This window comes from Pelobates fuscus, chromosome 1 (assembly GCF_036172605.1).
Source record: "Pelobates fuscus isolate aPelFus1 chromosome 1, aPelFus1.pri, whole genome shotgun sequence".
Classification (NCBI taxonomy): Eukaryota; Metazoa; Chordata; class Amphibia; order Anura; family Pelobatidae; genus Pelobates; species Pelobates fuscus.
This window is the reverse complement of record NC_086317.1, coordinates 469,826,692-469,850,293: the sequence shown is the minus strand read 5'-3', so window position 1 is coordinate 469,850,293 and position 23,602 is coordinate 469,826,692. Positions and strand designations below refer to the sequence as shown.

General features: G+C 38.1%; 1 protein-coding gene across 3 annotated transcripts in view; it reads left to right on the top strand.

Annotated features, from left to right (window-relative positions):
• MYO7A (myosin VIIA) overlaps positions 1 to 23,602 on the top strand; it is a 150,260-nt gene that overhangs the window by 118,720 nt on the left and 7,938 nt on the right. For all 3 annotated transcript variants that reach the window (XM_063431528.1, XM_063431535.1, XM_063431519.1), the window contains 8 exons: positions 2,654 to 2,759; positions 8,403 to 8,516; positions 8,751 to 8,838; positions 9,554 to 9,660; positions 11,350 to 11,535; positions 12,126 to 12,242; positions 13,301 to 13,384; positions 15,059 to 15,178. In XM_063431528.1, the coding sequence (XP_063287598.1) occupies positions 2,654 to 2,759; positions 8,403 to 8,516; positions 8,751 to 8,838; positions 9,554 to 9,660; positions 11,350 to 11,535; positions 12,126 to 12,242; positions 13,301 to 13,384; positions 15,059 to 15,178 (922 nt within the window). The remainder of the gene's footprint in view (positions 1 to 2,653; positions 2,760 to 8,402; positions 8,517 to 8,750; positions 8,839 to 9,553; positions 9,661 to 11,349; positions 11,536 to 12,125; positions 12,243 to 13,300; positions 13,385 to 15,058; positions 15,179 to 23,602) is intronic.

Sequence of the window (23,602 nt, the reverse complement as noted above, 5' to 3'; positions counted from 1 at the left end):
AGACTGGGCTCCCAATTCCCTGCAGGACTGGTGGAGAGACCTCGGTCCCATCTCTACCGGCCACCTGGGGTTCTTCCCAGTAAATCTCCACAATATCTTCCCAGCGGAATGGGTCTGGATCTGGGTCTGTCACTTTACTGTCCTGCTGAGCCTTCCCAATGGAGTGGAAGAGATCTCGGTAGTCCTGCTCCAGTTCCCACTCCATGGTTGCTAGGTGAAGCAGGTCTTGCCCTACCTCATGTGGGTCATCCCAGTCATGCCTAGCCTCCCTTGTGTAGAAAATATCCTGAAGTCTGGTCTGCGCAGGGCTCCCGAAGTCCGTCTCTGCAAAGGACTCCCATAACAAGCCAGGACCATCAAACTCCTCTCCCTCTGGCTTGTCATGCTCGGCTGTCCAGGGTATATACTGTGCCATATACCACCAGAGTGCCTGGTAGGCATCTTCCAGCCAAATCTCCTGCCATACTCGGAGCTCCAATTCCTTCACCCATTCCTCCAGGGCCTGCTCTCCCAGGAAGGGCATCCGCAGGGCCACTTGCTTCTGCAACCGCTGCTCTTCACTGGGGAGACTCTCACCCCGCTGGTATTGTACATCCAGGGCCTGGTACCAGATGCTTTTCCTTAATGCATCCCGGCGATCCAGGTCCTCCTCCTCGTATAACACTGCTGGTTCCATTCTGTTGCTTTTAGAGTCGCTGTACTGGGACATGCGTTGCCCCCACTTGTAAATCCAAAGAAATGGTGTTTCCTGTAGCTGTCCTTCTGGCTGTAGGAACGATCCCGCCGCTTGCCACCAATTGTAACGGACCGTTTCAGCAGACAAGGGGTTAAAATCCGTTTAGGCGATATGCCCCTTTCTGAGAGACAGGCACAGCTACTGCAGAACACCAAACTCCCGAACTGGATACAAAATAGCACTCCAAGCTGGAACCTCACGAATAGCTGCTAGCAGATGAATAGGAAAAGCAGACATCAGCTTACACTCCTAGCAGTCAATCTCCAACAGCATACAGTGAATCCCCCCAAGAACGAGACAAGGCTCCGTGTTGAGGGTCAAGCAGTGGTCTGAGGTGCTGGGGCACCCAGCCTGGTTTTTATTACATGAGTACACATACAGGCCACACCCAGGGGGAGGCATAAAATAACCAATAGTATCACGGGTGCAACCCACACATCCCCTCCCCTTAGTGTGACACATAATCCCATTATACATACAGTAAAAATACAGTTTCCACACATACTCTGTAACTTTAAAACCATACATCACATTCACATAAAAATACATATCCTCAATCAATCCATTCAGGGGAACAACATATTAAAAAATGGCATGAATCAGACCAGGGGTTCAAAAGTTAGTAAAAGTATATTTTGTTCCCCCTAGCTGGCAGAAAAAACATCCCCACAATGCATCCTGGTTTCCTCCCTTCTGCCCTGGAGATAATTGGAGAAGTAATCCAATTATCCAGGACTAGAGGCAGACTCCATTAACCACATGGTTGCAAAACGACATAAAACACTTTAAAATACATAAAGTCACATTTTACACATAACACACAGACATTTCACATATCCCCAGATAGCTCAGGTCTGAGTGCACATTATTAGGTGAATGGCACTCAGACCAACCGAATACAGTTTAATCGCTATAGAGCCAAAGTTTGTAATCACACGAATAGGCTCCATGGCATAGCTATCTGGGTTACCACAGCTCACACAGGGCAAGTACCAAATGACCCCACTGTATTTAAAGGGCCAGAATGAGTGACATATACTCTGGTATGGCCGAATACTGTTTTTAAAGGGCCCAATCTCCCAGGGCCATAGTCCAAAGGCAGCCGGCGGGCAGCCAGGCTTCTCCAATGCAATGTGGCGAGATTGCTCTCGTCACAGTGGCTAATGTCAATTCTGTGCACATTTGATGTCTGACATCAGGACGCACAGCCTGCCCTCCCTAACATCTGTCACGTGAGTGACATCATCAGAGGAGATAATGGATAAGGGAGAACTTTGGCACTGGAACGGATGTATGTTTTATCTTATTTTTGAATTTGGGTGGTTTTGACCAACAACACAAATGGTTACTCTAATCAAAAACAGGGGTCTATGGACAAAATATTCAGGGATAATTTTTTAAATAGTTGATCCAAGTAGATTCTGCTTCTTCTTGATCCAAGTAGATATCTGACTGCCATTGTGGGGTCAAGAAGGAATATTTTCCTAGTTTGCTGCAAAATTGCCTCGATTTGGATCTACAGCAAATACAAATGTGAGAAAGACTGAATTTGATTGATGCATGTCTCTTTTCAGCCTACGTATCTATGTATGTAACTATGGATGGCAGAGAATTGAGCAGTGACACTGCAGATGCATGATCTATACACAAAAACTGCTTCATTAAGCAAAATATATTTTTATGCTTAGAGTGTCCCTTTAAATAGCCTTTCACTGACAGAATCTCAAAGGATCATGGAAAAATAACCAGCTTTTTGTTTATTAATTAATTGGGTTTATTTTTTGCATGGTATAGAAAACCTATAATGTATTGAACTCAAAAATTATTTTTCCTGTGGGAAGCAGTCTTTTGGGTGCAAAATGCATGTCAAGTTTTACACGGAAGCTTGTTTTTATAGCTAGTTTTCTTCTCCTACAGGAATGGCTCCAGAAAATATCCTCCACATTTAGTGGAAGTAGAGGCGATTCAGCACAAGACAACGCAGATTTTTCACAAAGTGTATTTTCCTGATGACACGGATGAGGTAACGATATTTTTTTCTGTCTCTGATGTTTTATTTACTTTCTTACCTTCTTATTTACATTTTTACATTTGCTCCTTGCTATTTACAACAATAATGAAGACTTAGACTATGTACATGAATATTCTGTTGTGAATATGGCTGATGGATATTTACCTCAGAAAAAGTGCAGTATGTTCTACCCTGTTTCCCTGAAAATAAGACATCCCCCGAAAATAAACCCTTTATAAGCCCTACTTCGAAAATAAGCCCTAGTTGCCAATCGCTAGTTCGCTAATCTATGTTCAAGGAATTTTCCCCGAACGTAAATCTGCGGGATTCTATTAGCAAGTAAGCTAATCTATGTTCGGGGAAGTTTTGCGTGATTCCATTCGCGAGTAAACTAATCTAAGTGCAATCAACTCCCCTCACTTCGTTGATCTCCCTGCTCAAGCTCCACCTCTTCATCTGAGATCATCAAGATTGATGCTCTCAGCCAATCCAATGCTTTCCCACAGGCAAACGGATACTGTGCCGATCAGATCGTCTCTCAGTTTTACTCTGCTATTTACTGCAGAATGGGAATATTCTCACCGGCAGGATGTAAGGGTGGGAACATTGAGATTAAGTGGTCTGGGTGCCTACAGTGTGCCTATTAGCTTTATCTATAAGTTTTAGAAAATCTTACGATGGTAAATGATTAAAGACAGGAAAGTAACAATAAAATCTCTTTGCCCGAAAACCGTTTTATTTTGTGACTTAGTGTTAGTGACTGACAAGATGGCTGTCTTGTGGTTCTGTGCTTTAGCTAATTGTAAAAATGACCCTAGACTTCAGCTATTGAGTATTGGGCCACTTCATTATTAATAACTATAGAAACATAGGCCTCGATTTAAACTTAAAAAAAATAAAAAAAATAATCATATATAAAAAAATTATCAAAACATGAAAATATTGCATAATGAACATGACAAGTGCATTGTCGCCATCTGGGCAGGGGGAAAGAGAGAGACCCACAACCACCCATGCCACCCCACCAATTTACCCCCAAATTCCAACCACTCTGAGTTATGGGTCAATATGTCCACAGCTTTATTGAACATGTGCATATATCTACAATGAAACGTTTTAAAAGTCATTGCCCGCCCCCACCCAACCGTATGTCAACATACGTATCCCTTACATCATCAGTAATAATAGGCAGTGACCCATATGTAAATATGCTTGAACAATATAACCACTTATAAATATACATATACAATTCAACATGAATATACACCAATCATATTTAACATAACTTTTAACGCCTCCTGGTAAGGGTATACCCGGATACCCCTACCCACCCAAATTCCATATAAATGTATTGCCTCCTGGTAGGGGTATACCCGAATACCCCTACCCCACCAAGGTTCCGAGCCACCGCCGGGCTGGAACCACCAACTTAAAACCAACATTATAACCAACCAACTGGAACCACTCTGCCAAAACATCCTTAATTCCTCTGTGATTCCACCAGGGACCCCTTTTTCCCTATATTTTCCCCTAACTAACCCTGCCGATGTGACAGAACAACAACCCAAGGGAGGGACCAACTTGAACTGGTAAGGAAATAAATTATGACAGGAGCTAAAATGGCCAGCCTATTTATATTAGGCCGGCCCCGTAATCAAGACTCAAATCCCACCCATTGTTCTCCAGCTAAGCCCGCCTCCAAGCCCTGTCAAGGACCTATTCCACTTATGCTGCTCTAGTTCCATGGGGCTACATATATTTCATACTTATAAATCATCTGAAAAGTTTATGCAAAAATATTAAATAATTTGGACAGTTTAACCAACAATGTTAAATTGAGGCTTTAGTGCCAGTTAATCCAGATTACTACCAGATTGCTACCTTTAACATAGTCATTCTTCTGGGAGGGACTGTAATTGGTGAATAAATTAAGTTTTAATTATACACTAAAACTGCAATTTGTATTAGAAGTGTCTTTATCAAGTTTTGACAAACTCTGATTGTTTATTGGTCTGGGGTAAAAAGTCCATTTACTCTCTCACTGCAGTTCTGACCTACCTTTGAATTATTTAAAATCATTGGCTTCACTTATATATACTTTTATGTCATCTGTCAAATTCCTTTTAGATGGCAAATTAGCAGACGTTTTCTTAAACCGTACTGTCTTTTTGTGACGCTCATTTTTTTAAAACTATATCCTTTACAAATTGCATTGAACGTTGTATAATTGGTTGGCGCTATACATACAGTAATAATAATAATAGAAAGGCGAAAAATAAATGTTACTTGGCTTTTCCTCATCTGCCAAATGACGAGGATAGCTTAACTTAGTTAAATGTTACTCTATACCTTTTGTAGTAAAATCATGTAATTCGTTCAAAGTGCCTTACTGGGCATTTTTCACTAGGTCCTTATATATCTGTAAATAAAGGACAAACTTACCTTGAATCATGCTCCCCGTGCATGTTTCACGTCCCTGTCGACGTCACCACTGCCCACTGATGGTCCAATCGAATACTCAGAGAATGTGCACGCTCCGGGCCAGGCAAGGAGGGGAGGAAGGACAGAAGGTGGGCTTTAATTATAATTATTTTTTCTAAAGTCATTCTAAAAAGCGGAGGGTGGTAGGAAGCACATAGAAGGAGGGAAAGGACACTGAAACATCCACTTGCACATTGTCAACGGATGTCATTTTTGCTGGCTTGAGTTCTAGGCTGAATACAAAGGAGAAGTAGGGATGCAAAATGAAAGATAAGCAATTCTAAGGTGCAGATATAAAAATATATACAACCTTGTAATGATGAAGTGAGCGATATCTATATTGAAATAAATAAATCGCATATAGTGTATTACAGAACCAAAATGTTATAACACGCAAGATGATTGTAGTAACTCACAAGATTGTAATGTAAAACAGGCCCATCATCAGTCAGGCAGGATCTTCAATATATGAAGTAAACAGATTCTTCTATAGACTTGGAATAAAAGAGACCAAATGATAGTGCAGACAGAAATTATATAGAATTAATTTAATATACAAATGCACTTACAAAAGGATCCAAGTAAAACAGCATAAAAACCACACTCAGGTGGTATCAACAGCATCAAAGTAAGTCCCCAAGTGATGTAATCCGACGCGTTTCGTCTAGTCGACTTCCTCAGGGATTATGCTCGTTCCGTTCTGGGGTCGCCATTTAAATCTGCCGCCGAAAGTGCCGTGATGTGATGCACCTGTGTGTGTTTCTCTTCCTGTGCGTCTCAACCTGGAACGCACTGAGTATGTCCGGCGTCGTTTCCGGTTCCGGTTTAGCGATAGAAAAAACTTCTATGCGTTTCATGCTGGAACGCATTGGCGAAAATGGGAACCCCTCGTACAAAAAACCACTACATAGTAATATTAAAGTGTCCCAGAATGAAAGGGTACATGCTTCTCAGTATAATTATATATATGGAATGGAAAAAAATATATAAGAATAAAATATATAAAAATAAATATGTAAAAAGGGGGAATAGGAATGAAATTATATAATAATAAATAGAGATAATAATGAGCAAATTTAGTATATGTGTATACCCAATACTGGGACACTTGTTCTAGCTGTGTGACATGAATATATATTTTGATCTTATTATAAAACAGTATAATGAATTGATAATTCTGGAATTTAGACAAAAGATAATAAATGTATGTACCCAAATAATACTGGGACACTTTTTCCAGCTGTGTAGCATGAATACATATTTTGATGTTGTTGTGAAACACAAATAGTATGGCATACTGAATTAATAATTCTCTAATAAAAATAAAACAGTATAAAAATCAACATTCATAATACTCCAGTAAAACAGGACAATGATTAGTACTCCCAAAAGAAATCCTTTTGGGAGTACTAATCATTGTCCTGTTTTACTGGAGTATTATGAATGTTGATTTTTATACTGTTTTATTTTTATTAGAGAATTATTAATTCAGTATGCCATACTATTTGTGTTTCACAACAACATCAAAATATGTATTCATGCTACACAGCTGGAAAAAGTGTCCCAGTATTATTTGGGTACATACATTTATTATCTTTTGTCTAAATTCCAGAATTATCAATTCATTATACTGTTTTATAATAAGATCAAAATATATATTCATGTCACACAGCTAGAACAAGTGTCCCAGTATTGGGTATACACATATACTAAATTTGCTCATTATTATCTCTATTTATTATTATATAATTTCATTCCTATTCCCCCTTTTTACATATTTATTTTTATATATTTTATTCTTATATATTTTTTTCCATTCCATATATATAATTATACTGAGAAGCATGTACCCTTTCATTCTGGGACACTTTAATATTACTATGTAGTGGTTTTTTGTACGAGGGGTTCCCATTTTCGCCAATGCGTTCCAGCATGAAACGCATAGAAGTTTTTTCTATCGCTAAACCGGAACCGGAAACGACGCCGGACATACTCAGTGCGTTCCAGGTTGAGACGCACAGGAAGAGAAACACACACAGGTGCATCACATCACGGCACTTTCGGCGGCAGATTTAAATGGCGACCCCAGAACGGAACAAGCATAATCCCTGAGGAAGTCGACTAGACGAAACGCGTCGGATTACATCACTTGGGGACTTACTTTGATGCTGTTGATACCACCTGAGTGTGGTTTTTATGCTGTTTTACTTGGATCCTTTTGTAAGTGCATTTGTATATTAAATTAATTCTATATAATTTCTGTCTGCACTATCATTTGGTCTCTTTTATTCCAAGTCTATAGAAGAATCTGTTTACTTCATATATTGAAGATCCTGCCTGACTGAGGATGATGGGCCTGTTTTACATTACAATCTTGTGAGTTACTACAATCATCTTGCGTGTTATAACATTTTGGTTCTGTAATACACTATATGCGATTTATTTATTTCTATATAGATATCGCTCACTTCATCATTACAAGGTTGTATATATTTTTATATCTGCACCTTAGAATTGCTTATCTTTCATTTTGCATCCCTACTTCTCCTTTGTATTCATACTATTGTATTGGTGTTTGTAGAGGGCACACTGTTAAGTAGGTTTGCTATTTGCTGTTGTGTTGTTTAGTGGTTGGGTACTTTTTTGCCTTATCTCTTGAGTTCTAGGCTGACTAAGTCCTGTTTACTGGGGGTGCAACTAGTCCCCGGCACAGAAGTGCGAATATCTCTGGATGTACAACCAACATTTCAAGCAGAAACGCTGCACATACAGACTCCTGCCACCACAACAACTTCTAAAAGTAGAAATGGTCATGGTGGCTCGAGTAACCCTTTAACATTCTGAGTGAAGATTGATGTTTAACCCCTTAAGGACACATGACATGTGTGGCATGTCATGATTCCCTTTTACTCCAGAAGTTTGGTCCTTAAGGGGTTAAATAGTCCTCACATTTTCGTTTCAATAAAGGTTTACATTAGGGAGAAAAACTATATAAATAGAATTAATAAAATTGTATTTTGCAAGCATGATAAAAAAAACTAAACGCATGTCGCAGGAATTTTGATCAGATTTCAATCATGTCTTTGTCACTCAATTCACAGAACATTATCAGGTAGAAAATATCAAATTTTCCCACGAGACCCCGTAGAGATTCACAAACGTCTTATTTTTCAGGCATTTGAAGTGGAGTCCAGCACCAAAGCCAAGGATTTCTGCCAAGATATTGCTAACCGCCTGCTTCTGAAATCTCCCGAAGGTTTCAGTTTGTTTGTGAAGATCTCCGATAAGGTGAGAATAGACAGAGTGTGTGACGTTACATAAAACGGACTGAGGATATGTTGTGTAGGCGTATTATTCCTGGAGATATAGAACACCATATCACATTTTCTTGGCCTAAAACCCCATTATAATATAACTGCTTGCTTTTTATAGACAGCATAAAGGGGTATTTATACTGACTGCAACGTGAGGGAGTCGTGTTCTTGGGTCCAGGACTAGACTGTATTAAATATCTCATTTCAGGTCATCAGTGTCCCAGAAGGAGATTTTTTCTTTGATTTTGTGAGACATCTTACAGACTGGATAAAGAAAGCGAGGCCTTCGAAAGATGGTAAGCTAGGTTTTCAAAGCAGACTCGCGCACAGTTCAGTTTGTTTCACTGAAGATCTGGTCCGTCATCAAAGCACAATTTAATTCATTAGACCTAAGGCCTTGATGAATAGAATGTTCTATGTCATTGTGAGCTAGCCTTGATACTTGCCTTGATACTGCCAGTGTTCGTGAACTACATAAATCATGCTGTTCAACCAGCCTAAACGAAATGTCCACAAACAACTGTGGTGAAGACCAAGATGAGCCATAAGTGACCATGGTTAGCTGCCCCTGCACTTAATGCATACCTCCCAAGTGTCCCTGTTTCAGAGGGACAGTCCCTATTTTCTATCTTAATGCCCCTCTTTTCTTTGAGATCCATTTTGTTGGTGTGTCTGAGTGTGTAACAGAGCTCCACAGCAATAACACTCCAAGTAATGTGTCTTTAAGCTGCAAAAAAAAATGGTTCTAGAAATCAGTCTGTTGAAGGCCAACACCAGCCCATTATTATGATTGGTCCAGCAATTAAATAAACAAATCTTTCTAAGACCCAAAACACATGGTTTGCTGATACAAAAATGTCCAGTGTGTTGTTTTAAAGATGACTCAGTTCAGAATACCCTGTTACATGATTTCTCAACTGTATGCACAATGGGTAGTGTAGCGTAACTAGTCAAGAAGGGACATTATTGTGTTTAGATGAAGTAACAGGTCCATGCTGTACTTGTATTTAGGGATAGTACCTTCCCTGACGTACCAGGTGTTCTTCATGAAGAAACTATGGACAAACACTGTGCCTGGAAAAGACCCGATGGCTGATTCCATCTTCCACTATTATCAGGTAAATTGTCATATTACAAAATATGTTCATTGTTTCCCCGTGCAAACACTTATTAAGGCCTTCCCCCATTAGAACAACTCCATAAATAATTAGTCTGAGTGTGCCAGGAAAACAGTGTGTTCTACTACACCCCCTATATAGAGTGTATCTAAATAAAATATGTGCACATCACCGTACATCAGTATTAGTCCACTTTGTTAATGAATATCGGATAATAAAATACATTGTTATATAAAAAAACTACAATGTGAAGCACAGAATAGTTAAAAGAAAATACTTGTGTGGCATTGAAAGCTATCACGAAGCAAAAATGACAGACGATTGCAATACACATATTGAAACAAAAATGTTACAAGGAGCAGAGCTAGACCACCCTTCCTCCCAACATTTTGGGAGCACAACTGCTGCCTTTCTCAAGGGAAGAGGTCACATCCCAAACCCTATTGCCAGCTTTTATAGAAAGGGGGAAGTGGCGGCCTCCATCTCTAGGCCATTACGTCATCATAATATGTGCAATATTTTATACATGCGTGTTAAGCAACAGTATAGATAGCCACACATTATAAAACTCAAACAATACATGCTCTTTTAAACAATGTAAAAAAGTATAAATAAAGTGTGACACCAAGCTACTTTTGTGAGTCTACTATGCTTGAGTATGCCACGGCATGTTCGATAAGAGTGGTTGGAGTCAAGTTTTCTTTAATTATACTATTTTTGTATTTTTTTTTAAAGAACACACATTGATAATATCAATCTGAACCATTTTTGCCAACAGTTGGTTGGTTTGGTTTTGACAAATGTCAGCCTGGGAAACGAATCAGGAGAACAAGCCAAAAGGCACGAAAAAGGGCCAATTTGTGTGCTGCAAAATAAATAAATATATATATATATATATATATATATATATATATACACATAATATAATAAAATATAATATAGCATTACATAAGTATTTTGCAGTTCACTGATAGACCCATTTTTCTGCCATTTGATTCACAGATCAAGTGAGAAAACGTAAATCAATAGAGGGGAAAACAGAAGAAGCCGTTAAAATGATCTGTATTATATATTTAATCCATTTATAATATATACTTATTGATTTTATTCGTTGCTCCGCCTGTTTTTACCTCTAATGGTCACTTTTCACTTGATAAAACGTGATAAAATCACCATTTAGAATGTCATGCTAATCATTTCTTCTTTTGACACCGTGGGTGGAATTTAGAATATTGACTCCCTCGAGCATGTTTGGCTTTGCTGTGTTCGGTCACTCTAAAATCCGGGAATAATTCTGCTGGGAAAACTGAAATTAGTCTGATCACCCGACCTGCCTGAATTCAGCTTAATTGAAATCTGGTCCGAAACGAATTTCCAAGTCTAATAGACATTTTATAGTAAATCTATATACGCATTAGGCAGGGGAGGTAAAAGTAAAATTAAAATTTAATTAAAAAAATTGCCATGGGGTACAAGAAGGATAAGGTTAAGAGAACAGTGACATTGCAAAAAGTAGGTAAACATGGGATGTATTGGCAAAGGGAATGAAGAATAGGTTTTAGTACTGCCGTCAGTGGTTGTTTTGTAACTTTTACAGCTCCAGTTCAATGCAGTATAAGTAACTCTTTATTGCGTGCCCTTTTGAGTATTATCCATTCACTCTATGCTGACTCTGAAGTTTTGTTTTAGGAGTTGCCTAAGTATTTGCGTGGATACCACAAGTGCACACGAGAAGATGTCTTGCAATTAGGGGCTCTGATCTACAGGGTCAGGTTTGAAGATGACAAGTCTTGCTTCCCCAACATTCCAAAGCTGCTGAAAGAGCTGGTCCCCCAAGATCTTATTCGGCAACTGAATCCAGATGACTGGAAGAGGGTAAGCAGGAAATATTTGTGGCTTTCCACATTCATAATAATCTTGGTGTAATTAGAAATTTGCTCCCATATTTCCTGTCTGATTTGTTAAATCTGTTTTTGATTTATGAACTCCATTAATCAAAAACAGTAGCAGTTCTCAAACTGTCTCAGTACGGAGACCATTTAAAAAAAAGTTGGAAAGAGTTGCAGGCTCTGCCGGCTGCTGAAATCAAAATACTAAGCTACAAATTAACTGAGTAAAAACAGTATATTAATAAAAGATTAAAACAACATTTATATATAAAACCTAAAATTTCAAAGATTCCCATTTTCTTTTCTGATAAGCTTATAATGTCACAGCTTAATTTTTTTCACAATTCCTGCAGAGGTAAGTGTATTTTTTTATTTCCCTCTTCAGCAGCTTGTAGGGGTGAGAAAATTAAGAATTTTTTATTTTCAGAGAAGTGATGGCATTCTTTAAAGTCATTTGTAAGTAGGGCACACATTTTGACTTTTTATAGTGTGTCTTTTTTACAGAACCACAGCATAGATGCCATAAAATCGATGTCATGTTGTATGTGAATATTTTTCTCTATTTTTTTTTTGCAGTCCATTATAGCGTATTTTAATAAGCATGCTGGGAAAACACGAGAAGACGCCAAGGTTGCCTTCCTTAAGATAATCTTCAAATGGCCCACGTTTGGGTCAGCTTTCTTCGAAGTAAAGGTAGTATAACGTAACCCAAAACCACAAAATGAAATAGCTGTGCACACAGTGTATATTGAGCTATATCAGCACACCGTGTATATAGAAATTTATCAGCTGTTTTCATTTAAATCTTGTGTTGGCTACCACCCCATCAACTATTAAATTCATTTTAGCAGTAATGGCTGACCTTTGAACTGTGTCGGTAATATCTGACCTGGCACTGCAGCCGGCGTAGACTTTTTCTCTGAATGATAAGCCAATCACAAGCAATGACTATTATATTGTGCAATACAGTGTTTGCAAGAGTTAGAAGCCCTGAACAACCCTATAGTATTACAGTATAATTACCCCAGATCCATGAAAAATCCCTGAAGGTTTGTTTCAGAAGTTCAAACACTTGTGTAGAGTATCCTAATGTTTTACTGTCCACAACATTCCATGTAGGGTTTACAGTGACCCTTTAATCATGTTTTTTTTTTTTTTTATTCTAGCTTTATAAATAAAGAGGGAAGCTATGTATTTAAACCTCTGACTTTTTTTATTATGTTGTTTAACTCTGAATCCCATAACTGACGGATTTCAGGCAATGGATGGGATGACTGCTAGTAGCATCAATGCATGATGGACTTACAGTTAGCATTAGTGCCCGAAGGGCTTGTAATTAGCATCAGTGAACAAAGGGCTTGTAGTTTTGATATGTGGAAGTGCTTCTCCCTTCATTGAATTTCAGTCTTCCCTAAATATCATAGTTAGCTTGTCCTGCCTATCACATCGTGAGGGGTAACTGAGGGGAACCCTTACATATGTTAATAACCTGCCTTGCACCTCATGCAAAAGGTTTGGAATATAACGAGCAATTACTCCGTGTTTCCCAATGAGATAACTGACCGTATAATGATTCAATTCAGCCTCTTACCCTCCCAATGACAATTAACTCAGTAGCATTGAGTTGGGTAACAATAATATGGAAATCCCAAAGCACATTTCACAAACTAGTAAAAGCTCTGTGTTTCAATATTGTATTACTGAGGAATGTAATATATTTGAACATATTTGACTTGTTTTTTTCCCCCCAGCAAACTACTGAGCCACATTTCCCAGAGATCCTCCTGATAGCTATCAATAAACATGGTGTCAGCTTAATAGACCCGAAGTCGAAGGTTTGTATTGCACTATTTTTCCATCATTGTTTCTTAGCGGGGATAATGAACTTTGTGTATCTCTGCAACATTGTCTATAATAGTATAATGGCTTTGGAGAGCTTTCACAGCGTTGGCAGTGATATTTACAGGGACATACTATTCTTTACATCCCGTGTACTTATCCAAATCTTTCACACATAAAAATCAGGGGTTAGCTTAATAATATAGGAATTCAAAAGTTGTTTTGGGAGGAAAATACTGGAATCCATTCCATTTGTTACTCGTCAGTCAGAGGAGTCCCTCTGGGCTGGGATCAGGTAAGTTAATAAAGGGTTTTTAATCCTTTATTCACTGGGGCAAAGAGGGAAAGAGGGAAGGGGGAAGGCAGAGGAAGCTATAGTGCCAGGAATACAGCTTAGTATTCCTGGCACTATAGTACATCTTTAGCAGTCTATGCAAAGGGTCATTGGTAATTATACAAACAGGGAATAATTAATTAGACAGTGAAACAAAAGTGCCCATGAGCTCACAATCTAAATGGGAAATGTACATTGAGAGAAAAGGGTGTGGGGAGAATACAATTGTGGAGTAACAGAAATGTATCCATTATTGTGTTAATGTAAGGAATCAGTTTTACAATCAGTATGTGTAGAAATATCACTTCTTATAATGTATATCTGATTTCTTCTTCTTTTTGGGTGGCTCACTGTGATGTTAATATGCATATATATTATAATTCTTCTGTGTGTCAATTAGAAATATCAATACACATCAGACTTGCGATTCCTTTAGGTTTATTCTTCTTACAATTACTAATATATAATAAAAAAGGATGGTACAAGGTGATGGATATTCAAAGCAGATGTTAAGTGCTGGACTCAGATACATAGTCTTTAAAGTCAGAGAATAGACAGACTGCAAGCATTGTTGTCCTTTGCCCACTATTCTATATAGCCATGACCATAATGACATCAGACCTTTTAGCTAACACTCTGGTCATTTAAGGACACAAAAGAAGACCCTCTTGATATGCAACCACATTCCAGAATTCTCAGACAAAGAAAGTCATGTGACTTATTGGTACCATCTCATGCTCAATCCAGGCACCCATATCTAACATGTATGTTTGAATGGAATATACAATATTCTACAGTATACTGTTCACAGTGAGTGTGATACAGATATAAGTTAGAAGAAATGCTTACTGTCACTATGCATTGAGTGTGGAGGAGAACATAGAAGACAATGAGTATATCGAAGGTAAACAAAAGATACAAAAAGTTGGAATCTCAAGACATTGGGAGAAATCCTTGGTCAGAGTTCCAAAATAGTCTGTATGCCAAGAGCCTAATATCCACTGGTCTGCTTGTTAAAAGAGCAATTTATATTCACCGTACACCTCCGGTACCCGAGGGCCAGACAGGCAACAAGCCCCCTGACCCACATACTGAGTTTTCCCTAAAATGAAGGGTCGGGAAAAGAACATATCCCAAAATCCAAGTAGACGTATGACAACGCTTCCTGTCAACCTAATCATGAAAAAACACTTGGCCCGGCAATAACATCATCTTACCCTAACTGTCTCTAAATATCATTGGGAGAGTGTAGTCTTCTGTTACCTTTAAAAATAATTAACGCTAAAAAAACAGCTTCTACTTGTCACCACGTTACTCCTTTCTTTGTTTTGTGCAGGATATTGTGGCCACTCACCCCTTCACGAAGATTTCTAACTGGAGTAGTGGGAACACCTACTTCCACATCACCATCGGCAATCTTGTGAGAGGCAGCAAGCTGCTATGCGAGACCTCGCTGGTAAGATAAACAGATCTTCACCTCAATTTAATACGTTTGGATGAGCTTTTCAAATGGTTTAATATTATTTGGATACACTTTTAAAATATTTTATTTTTACATATGCATCAATATAAAAAAAACACAAAATTAAATATTGAAATATTTTCTAAATATTAAATCATTTTATAAGTTTCATCAAAAATATTAAATTATTTGAAAAGCTTACCCAACATTATTAAACTGAGGCCATTGTTAGTTAATCTAACAAAAATATGAATACCGCACTCAATAAATGATGTTAAGTAATAATTAAACCTATGCTCAAATTCATAGTATTTATTGAAAAGCTTGTAAGAATAATTCATAAAGTTAATGGTATTTCATCAAAGTAACACATAATTCATCTTATATACACCAACTATGTACAAATATCTATCTAGACACAGTATCCTCCTATGTGTAATGAGTAGTTCAATAAGCTCAAAAAATGAAAAATAATGAAACGAAATGAACAAAAGAGAAAAAATGAAAAAATATATTTGAAAAAATATAGAAAATCTATATTGAAAAAATGAGAAAAAGAGAAAAAAAGAAAAAAGGAAAAAAATGAAAAAATGAAAAATATGAAATAAAATACAAAAAATGAGAGAAATGGAAAAAATGAAAAAATATACAGAATGCTAAAGTCCTGATAAATAAGAGTCCAGTATATAGTGCACTATATGTTTGCCCACTATCTGTGGGTTGGTCTCACCAATGTCGTCTACTTCTTTATGTAGTATCCTGTAGGAAGATGCTGTAGTCTGTGAGAGATGGTCTGAATGGAAGGGATGGAACAAATTCCTGATAGTAGGAAGAGTGATCGCCACCCTGTATCCGCTGGTGGCTGGTCAAACCTGTTTTGATGAATGAAGTTAATCAGCAGTATCAGGCTCTGTTAGAAGCGAATTGAAGTCACTCGTAGGGCTTTCCTTGTGAATGGGCATGGGCTGCATGGGCTGCGCGCTCGGGACATATGCGTCCCTTCGATGGCCCCAGTGTCCGTGCTGTCAAAAAAAGAAAGAAACATCTGCGTTTAAATGTCCTCAGTTTAAGCGGCAAACTCTGCCGCATCCAATTCACGGTCCAACTTCCGCATTCCAACGCATACGTGCGTCATTGCGTCATGCGTCTTTCACCAAACTTTATTAGTAACAAACATTCTGATCGGATTATAGAGCTGGAAAAAGCACTAGCTTATTGGGATGACACAGTACATTTACAGAAACAATTATGTATAAGACTTTGTGGTAGAGATAGAAATGTGAACACAATGCAAATGAGGACATGAATTGTATACTTGACTGTATACTTGTAAACACAATGCAATTGTATACTTGTAAACACAATGCAAATAGGGACATGAAATGTATACTTGACAGTGGATAATGCAAATAAGGACATAAATTGTATACTTATCAGTGAATTGACAGTAATACATATGTACTGCATCAATGGATGCATATCATCTAAACAGTCTTGCATACACTTAAAACACAGAATAGTGTACTGTTAATGCTCACCTGTAACAGGAGATCAAGAGGGAAAAGTGTAATCTTGGTGTAAGAAAGCTAGTTGGGTAACCAGCTGTGTGAAAAAAGAAAGAACAACTATTATATACTCTAAGAAAAATTTTTTTACAAATACATTTTTACTAAAAATTTTTTTTTACAAAAAACAGGGGGAAATTTTATAAAAAAGGGGGAGGAAAAATTACAGGTAACAGATACAATGCAACTGACCTGTCTACTATGACCCCATTGTGTCCCTAGACCCTGTCTGTGAGGGACCCTGTACTGACGACAGGTAGCGGACCCAGAAGAGTCAAATTGTTGGCAGGAGAGAGCCACGGACCACAATTGGTCACGGGGAGCATCTGTAAGGAGCACAAAATCACAGAGCAGACAATGATGAGGAGACCGAAATATATATGTCATAAAAAGTGTTTGAGATCATAATCCTCATTAAGTCCTAGTCGTGACAGAGTCTCCAAGATACTAATCCATTTAGTTTCTCTCTGGAGTAAGAGCTTCTGTCTGTCTCCCCCCCTTCGTAGGGGTGGGATTCTGTCTAGGATTTGAAACCTCAACTGGTTCACGTTGTGATTATGCATTTTAAAATGTCTAGGTACCGGAGCTTCCACTTTATTATGTAATAATGCTGCCCTGATGCTCCTTTTGTGCTCCCCTATCCGCTCTTTCACTGGCCTGATGGTCTCCCCCACATAAAGGAGCCCACAGGGACACTTTAGAGCATACACGACAAAGTCTGAGTTGCATGTGTAATAATCCTTAACAAAAATTTTTTTACCTGATCTAGGATGGACAAAATATTCCCCCTTAATGACACTGTTACAATGTGAACAGTTAAGACAAGGAAAGGTGCCCTTCTTGGGTTCTGAGAAAAACCTAGTTTGTTTCTTAGAGGAACCAATATCAGACTTCACTACCATGTCCCTCAGATTGGAGGCCCTCTGATAGGCAAAGAGCGGTGGTTGTTGAAATATCGGGGGTAGTTGGGTATCTCCCTGGAAAAGTTGCCAGTGCTTTAATATAATTTGTCTTATGTCCCTATTGAGTGGGGTATATGGTGTGACAAGTGTAAGTCTTTCTACTTTCTCTGTAGTCCTGGTACCCGATAGGGTATCTTGTCGGGAAAGGGTATCAACCCTCTGTCGCTGGTTATCAACCACATGTGCAGGATATCCCCTCTCTATAAATTTTTTAGCCATATAGTCTAAGCCCGTGATCACCTTATCCTCCTGAGAGACTATTCTTTTTACCCTTAGTAATTGGCTATATGGTAACCCATTTTTTAAATGCGTCGGATGGAAACTAGAATATGTCAGCAGATTATTGCGGTCAGTGGGTTTTATATATAAGTCACTCTGTAGGTGGTTACAAGTCCTCTGGACCTGGACATCCAGGAAGGGAACAGTCGTGATGTCACAATACATGGTGAATTTAATGTTAGCATCCAGTGTGTTTAGTGAATCAAAAAATTCTTGTAAGTGGGCCCTCGTGCCGCTCCAACATATGAATACGTCGTCTATATATCTTTTCCAGACTAGACATTTGGAAAATAAAGGATGCGGATAGATGCAAGTTTCCTCCATACGATTCATGTAAATATTAGCATATGTTGGAGCGACATTCGAGCCCATAGCAGTCCCTTTAATCTGCTTGTAATACTTGTCACCAAATAAAAAATAGTTTTCTGTTAGAATGAAGGTCAGTAGTTCCCTGATATATTGTCTTGTCTCCCCCTGTTGGGTCAATAGTGGATCTTTGCTTAGTGTCCAGTCTACTGCCTCAATCCCTCTTACATGATCAATGGATGTATACAAAGATTGAACATCCATGGTCACTAACCAGAAGTCACCTGGTGGAATCTCTATATCTGCCAAGAGTGAAAGGAACGTGGTTGTATCTTTAAGGTATGATTTCTGGGATGGGACATATTTAATAAGAAATTTATCCAGTATCTCTGCTGGATGTTGAAATATGGACCCAGTACCGCTAACTATAGGTCTACCTGGTGGGTAGAGAGGATTTTTGTGGATTTTGGGCAAGGTATAGAATACTGGAATACGTGGATATTTTTCATTCATGTATTTGTATTCTCCCTGTGAGATGATATTTTTAGAGAGGGCCCATTGGTTAAGTCTTTCTAATGTGTGCTTCAGGTTATGTGTGGGATCCTGACTTATAGGTAGGTAGTTCGTCTCATCCGCTAATTGTGATTCTATTTCTTTTATATAATATGTACGGTCCATGATTACCAAAGCTCCCCCCTTGTCCGCCGGTTTGATAATTATCGAGTTATCCTTCCTCAAATTGTTGATGTTTAGCCAATCTTGTTTAGTAAAATTGATATCTTGTCTATGAAAGTTGTGTGTATGTTGAGATTTTTTCCTAAGTTTGTAAATATCTTTTTTAACTAGATTGGTGAATATATCAATTGAAGCATTAGTGTTCTGTGGTGTAAAAGAACTTTTAGGTTTCAAACCTGTGTCTAGGGGAAGGACGGGACATGGACCAAATTCTGAATCAGTATCACTCATATCCTCCCTGTTTCCTTCCTCATGTCGATGTCCTTGTGTAGTCTGGGTATTGCTGTTTGTGAATGCTGTTGTGTCCCCAGTAAGCTGACCTGTAGAAAAAAATGCACGTAACTTAAGTTGGCGAAAGAATTTATACATGCTGACGTCATATTGGTGCCACTCCACATGAGGTGTAGGAACAAAAGAGAGTCCCTTATTCAGGGTCCCCTCCTCTACGGGAGTCAAGGGCCTACCTGAGATATTATGTATCAGAGATTGCGTCTGGATTGGGTCGATCGGTTTGTTCTTTTCTCTCGTGTGGCTCTTGTTAAAACCCCCCCGCCTGATGGTTCTTCCTGTCTTGTATTTCTCTCTAAAAAAGTCATTCCAGAGGATGAGGAGGCAGAGGAGGAGGATGTAGCCCCTTCTGTATCTGAACGCCATCTCTGTGTGGTTGTGTCTCTGTTGGGTCTGAAAGAACGGTTATCTGTTCTAGAGTACCAGGTATAGACCTGATCCCTTTGGTAGTATAATTCGTCTCTATGGAATTTTTTCTTTTTGAACTCCTCAGTTTCTCTCTGGTACTCTTTCAGTTTGTCTTCTATTTGCTTTTTGAGTGTTTCTAAGTCAGTGGATGCAGTGACTGCTGCCAGTTCCTGCTCTGCTATTGCTATTTCTTTAATCAGTTTAGTTAATTCTTTTTGTAGGGATTCAATGGTTAGTACCATAAGATCCACTGAACATTTATTTAAGATTTTATATCACACTGTACGATGTTCAATATTATCCCTACACAATGTAGGATGTAACCTAACTCTTAGGCCTCTTGGGATTCTCTTTTGTCTCAGGTACTCGCCTAGGGTGCTTACATGTAGTTCCCAACTAATTTTTCTTTTTAAATCTCTCTCTAGTTTTTGAGCAATCCCCCGCTCACTCTCATTAGTCAAAAATTCTCTAGCCCCTCTGAGAGCTGAGGTGATACGGTTAATGTCACCCTCCGTATAGGCAAACGTTGCCATCAAATCTGGTATATAGAGGTGAACAAATGTGAACCCAATTGAAAAAATTACCAAACTTCTAGTTCACAGTTACCCAGAACAATATTTACAACAATCTTGTGACAGTTCTGTATGGGTAAACAGTTAGATTACACAAAACGGTGCCCAGCACTAGGGCCAAATATATACAAAAAAACCAATGTGTGCTGGCACTCAATTAAGTGTTAGGTGCCGGTATTCGAGGTATAACCCCACAAATAACCTCCAATAAATATCAAACAAAAATATGAATACCGCACTCAATAAATGATGTTAAGTAATAATTAAACCTATGCTCAAATTCATAGTATTTATTGAAAAGCTTGTAAGAATAATTCATAAAGTTAATGGTATTTCATCAAAGTAACACATAATTCATCTTATATACACCAACTATGTACAAATATCTATCTAGACACAGTATCCTCCTATGTGTAATGAGTAGTTCAATAAGCTCAAAAAATGAAAAATAATGAAACGAAATGAACAAAAGAGAAAAAATGAAAAAATATATTTGAAAAAATATAGAAAATCTATATTGAAAAAATGAGAAAAAGAGAAAAAAAGAAAAAAGGAAAAAAATGAAAAAATGAAAAATATGAAATAAAATACAAAAAATGAGAGAAATGGAAAAAATGAAAAAATATACAGAATGCTAAAGTCCTGATAAATAAGAGTCCAGTATATAGTGCACTATATGTTTGCCCACTATCTGTGGGTTGGTCTCACCAATGTCGTCTACTTCTTTATGTAGTATCCTGTAGGAAGATGCTGTAGTCTGTGAGAGATCAGACCATCTCTCACAGACTACAGCATCTTCCTACAGGATACTACATAAAGAAGTAGACGACATTGGTGAGACCAACCCACAGATAGTGGGCAAACATATAGTGCACTATATACTGGACTCTTATTTATCAGGACTTTAGCATTCTGTATATTTTTTCATTTTTTCCATTTCTCTCATTTTTTGTATTTTATTTCATATTTTTCATTTTTTCATTTTTTTCCTTTTTTCTTTTTTTCTCTTTTTCTCATTTTTTCAATATAGATTTTCTATATTTTTTCAAATATATTTTTTCATTTTTTCTCTTTTGTTCATTTCGTTTCATTATTTTTCATTTTTTGAGCTTATTGAACTACTCATTACACATAGGAGGATACTGTGTCTAGATAGATATTTGTACATAGTTGGTGTATATAAGATGAATTATGTGTTACTTTGATGAAATACCATTAACTTTATGAATTATTCTTACAAGCTTTTCAATAAATACTATGAATTTGAGCATAGGTTTAATTATTACTTAACATCATTTATTGAGTGCGGTATTCATATTTTTGTTTGATATTTATTGGAGGTTATTTGTGGGGTTATACCTCGAATACCGGCACCTAACACTTAATTGAGTGCCAGCACACATTGGTTTTTTTGTATATATTTGGCCCTAGTGCTGGGCACCGTTTTGTGTAATCTAACTGTTTACCCATACAGAACTGTCACAAGATTGTTGTAAATATTGTTCTGGGTAACTGTGAACTAGAAGTTTGGTAATTTTTTCAATTGGGTTCACATTTGTTCACCTCTATATACCAGATTTGATGGCAACGTTTGCCTATACGGAGGGTGACATTAACCGTATCACCTCAGCTCTCAGAGGGGCTAGAGAATTTTTGACTAATGAGAGTGAGCGGGGGATTGCTCAAAAACTAGAGAGAGATTTAAAAAGAAAAATTAGTTGGGAACTACATGTAAGCACCCTAGGCGAGTACCTGAGACAAAAGAGAATCCCAAGAGGCCTAAGAGTTAGGTTACATCCTACATTGTGTAGGGATAATATTGAACATCGTACAGTGTGGTATAAAATCTTAAATAAATGTTCAGTGGATCTTATGGTACTAACCATTGAATCCCTACAAAAAGAATTAACTAAACTGATTAAAGAAATAGCAATAGCAGAGCAGGAACTGGCAGCAGTCACTGCATCCACTGACTTAGAAACACTCAAAAAGCAAATAGAAGACAAACTGAAAGAGTACCAGAGAGAAACTGAGGAGTTCAAAAAGAAAAAATTCCATAGAGACGAATTAGACTACCAAAGGGATCAGGTCTATACCTGGTACTCTAGAACAGATAACCGTTCTTTCAGACCCAACAGAGACACAACCACACAGAGATGGCGTTCAGATACAGAAGGGGCTACATCCTCCTCCTCTGCCTCCTCATCCTCTGGAATGACTTTTTTAGAGAGAAATACAAGACAGGAAGAACCATCAGGCGGGGGGGTTTTAACAAGAGCCACACGAGAGAAAAGAACAAACCGATCGACCCAATCCAGACGCAATCTCTGATACATAATATCTCAGGTAGGCCCTTGACTCCCGTAGAGGAGGGGACCCTGAATAAGGGACTCTCTTTTGTTCCTACACCTCATGTGGAGTGGCACCAATATGACGTCAGCATGTATAAATTCTTTCGCCAACTTAAGTTACGTGCATTTTTTTCTACAGGTCAGCTTACTGGGGACACAACAGCATTCACAAACAGCAATACCCAGACTACACAAGGACATCGACATGAGGAAGGAAACAGGGAGGATATGAGTGATACTGATTCAGAATTTGGTCCATGTCCCGTCCTTCCCCTAGACACAGGTTTGAAACCTAAAAGTTCTTTTACACCACAGAACACTAATGCTTCAATTGATATATTCACCAATCTAGTTAAAAAAGATATTTACAAACTTAGGAAAAAATCTCAACATACACACAACTTTCATAGACAAGATATCAATTTTACTAAACAAGATTGGCTAAACATCAACAATTTGAGGAAGGATAACTCGATAATTATCAAACCGGCGGACAAGGGGGGAGCTTTGGTAATCATGGACCGTACATATTATATAAAAGAAATAGAATCACAATTAGCGGATGAGACGAACTACCTACCTATAAGTCAGGATCCCACACATAACCTGAAGCACACATTAGAAAGACTTAACCAATGGGCCCTCTCTAAAAATATCATCTCACAGGGAGAATACAAATACATGAATGAAAAATATCCACGTATTCCAGTATTCTATACCTTGCCCAAAATCCACAAAAATCCTCTCTACCCACCAGGTAGACCTATAGTTAGCGGTACTGGGTCCATATTTCAACATCCAGCAGAGATACTGGATAAATTTCTTATTAAATATGTCCCATCCCAGAAATCATACCTTAAAGATACAACCACGTTCCTTTCACTCTTGGCAGATATAGAGATTCCACCAGGTGACTTCTGGTTAGTGACCATGGATGTTCAATCTTTGTATA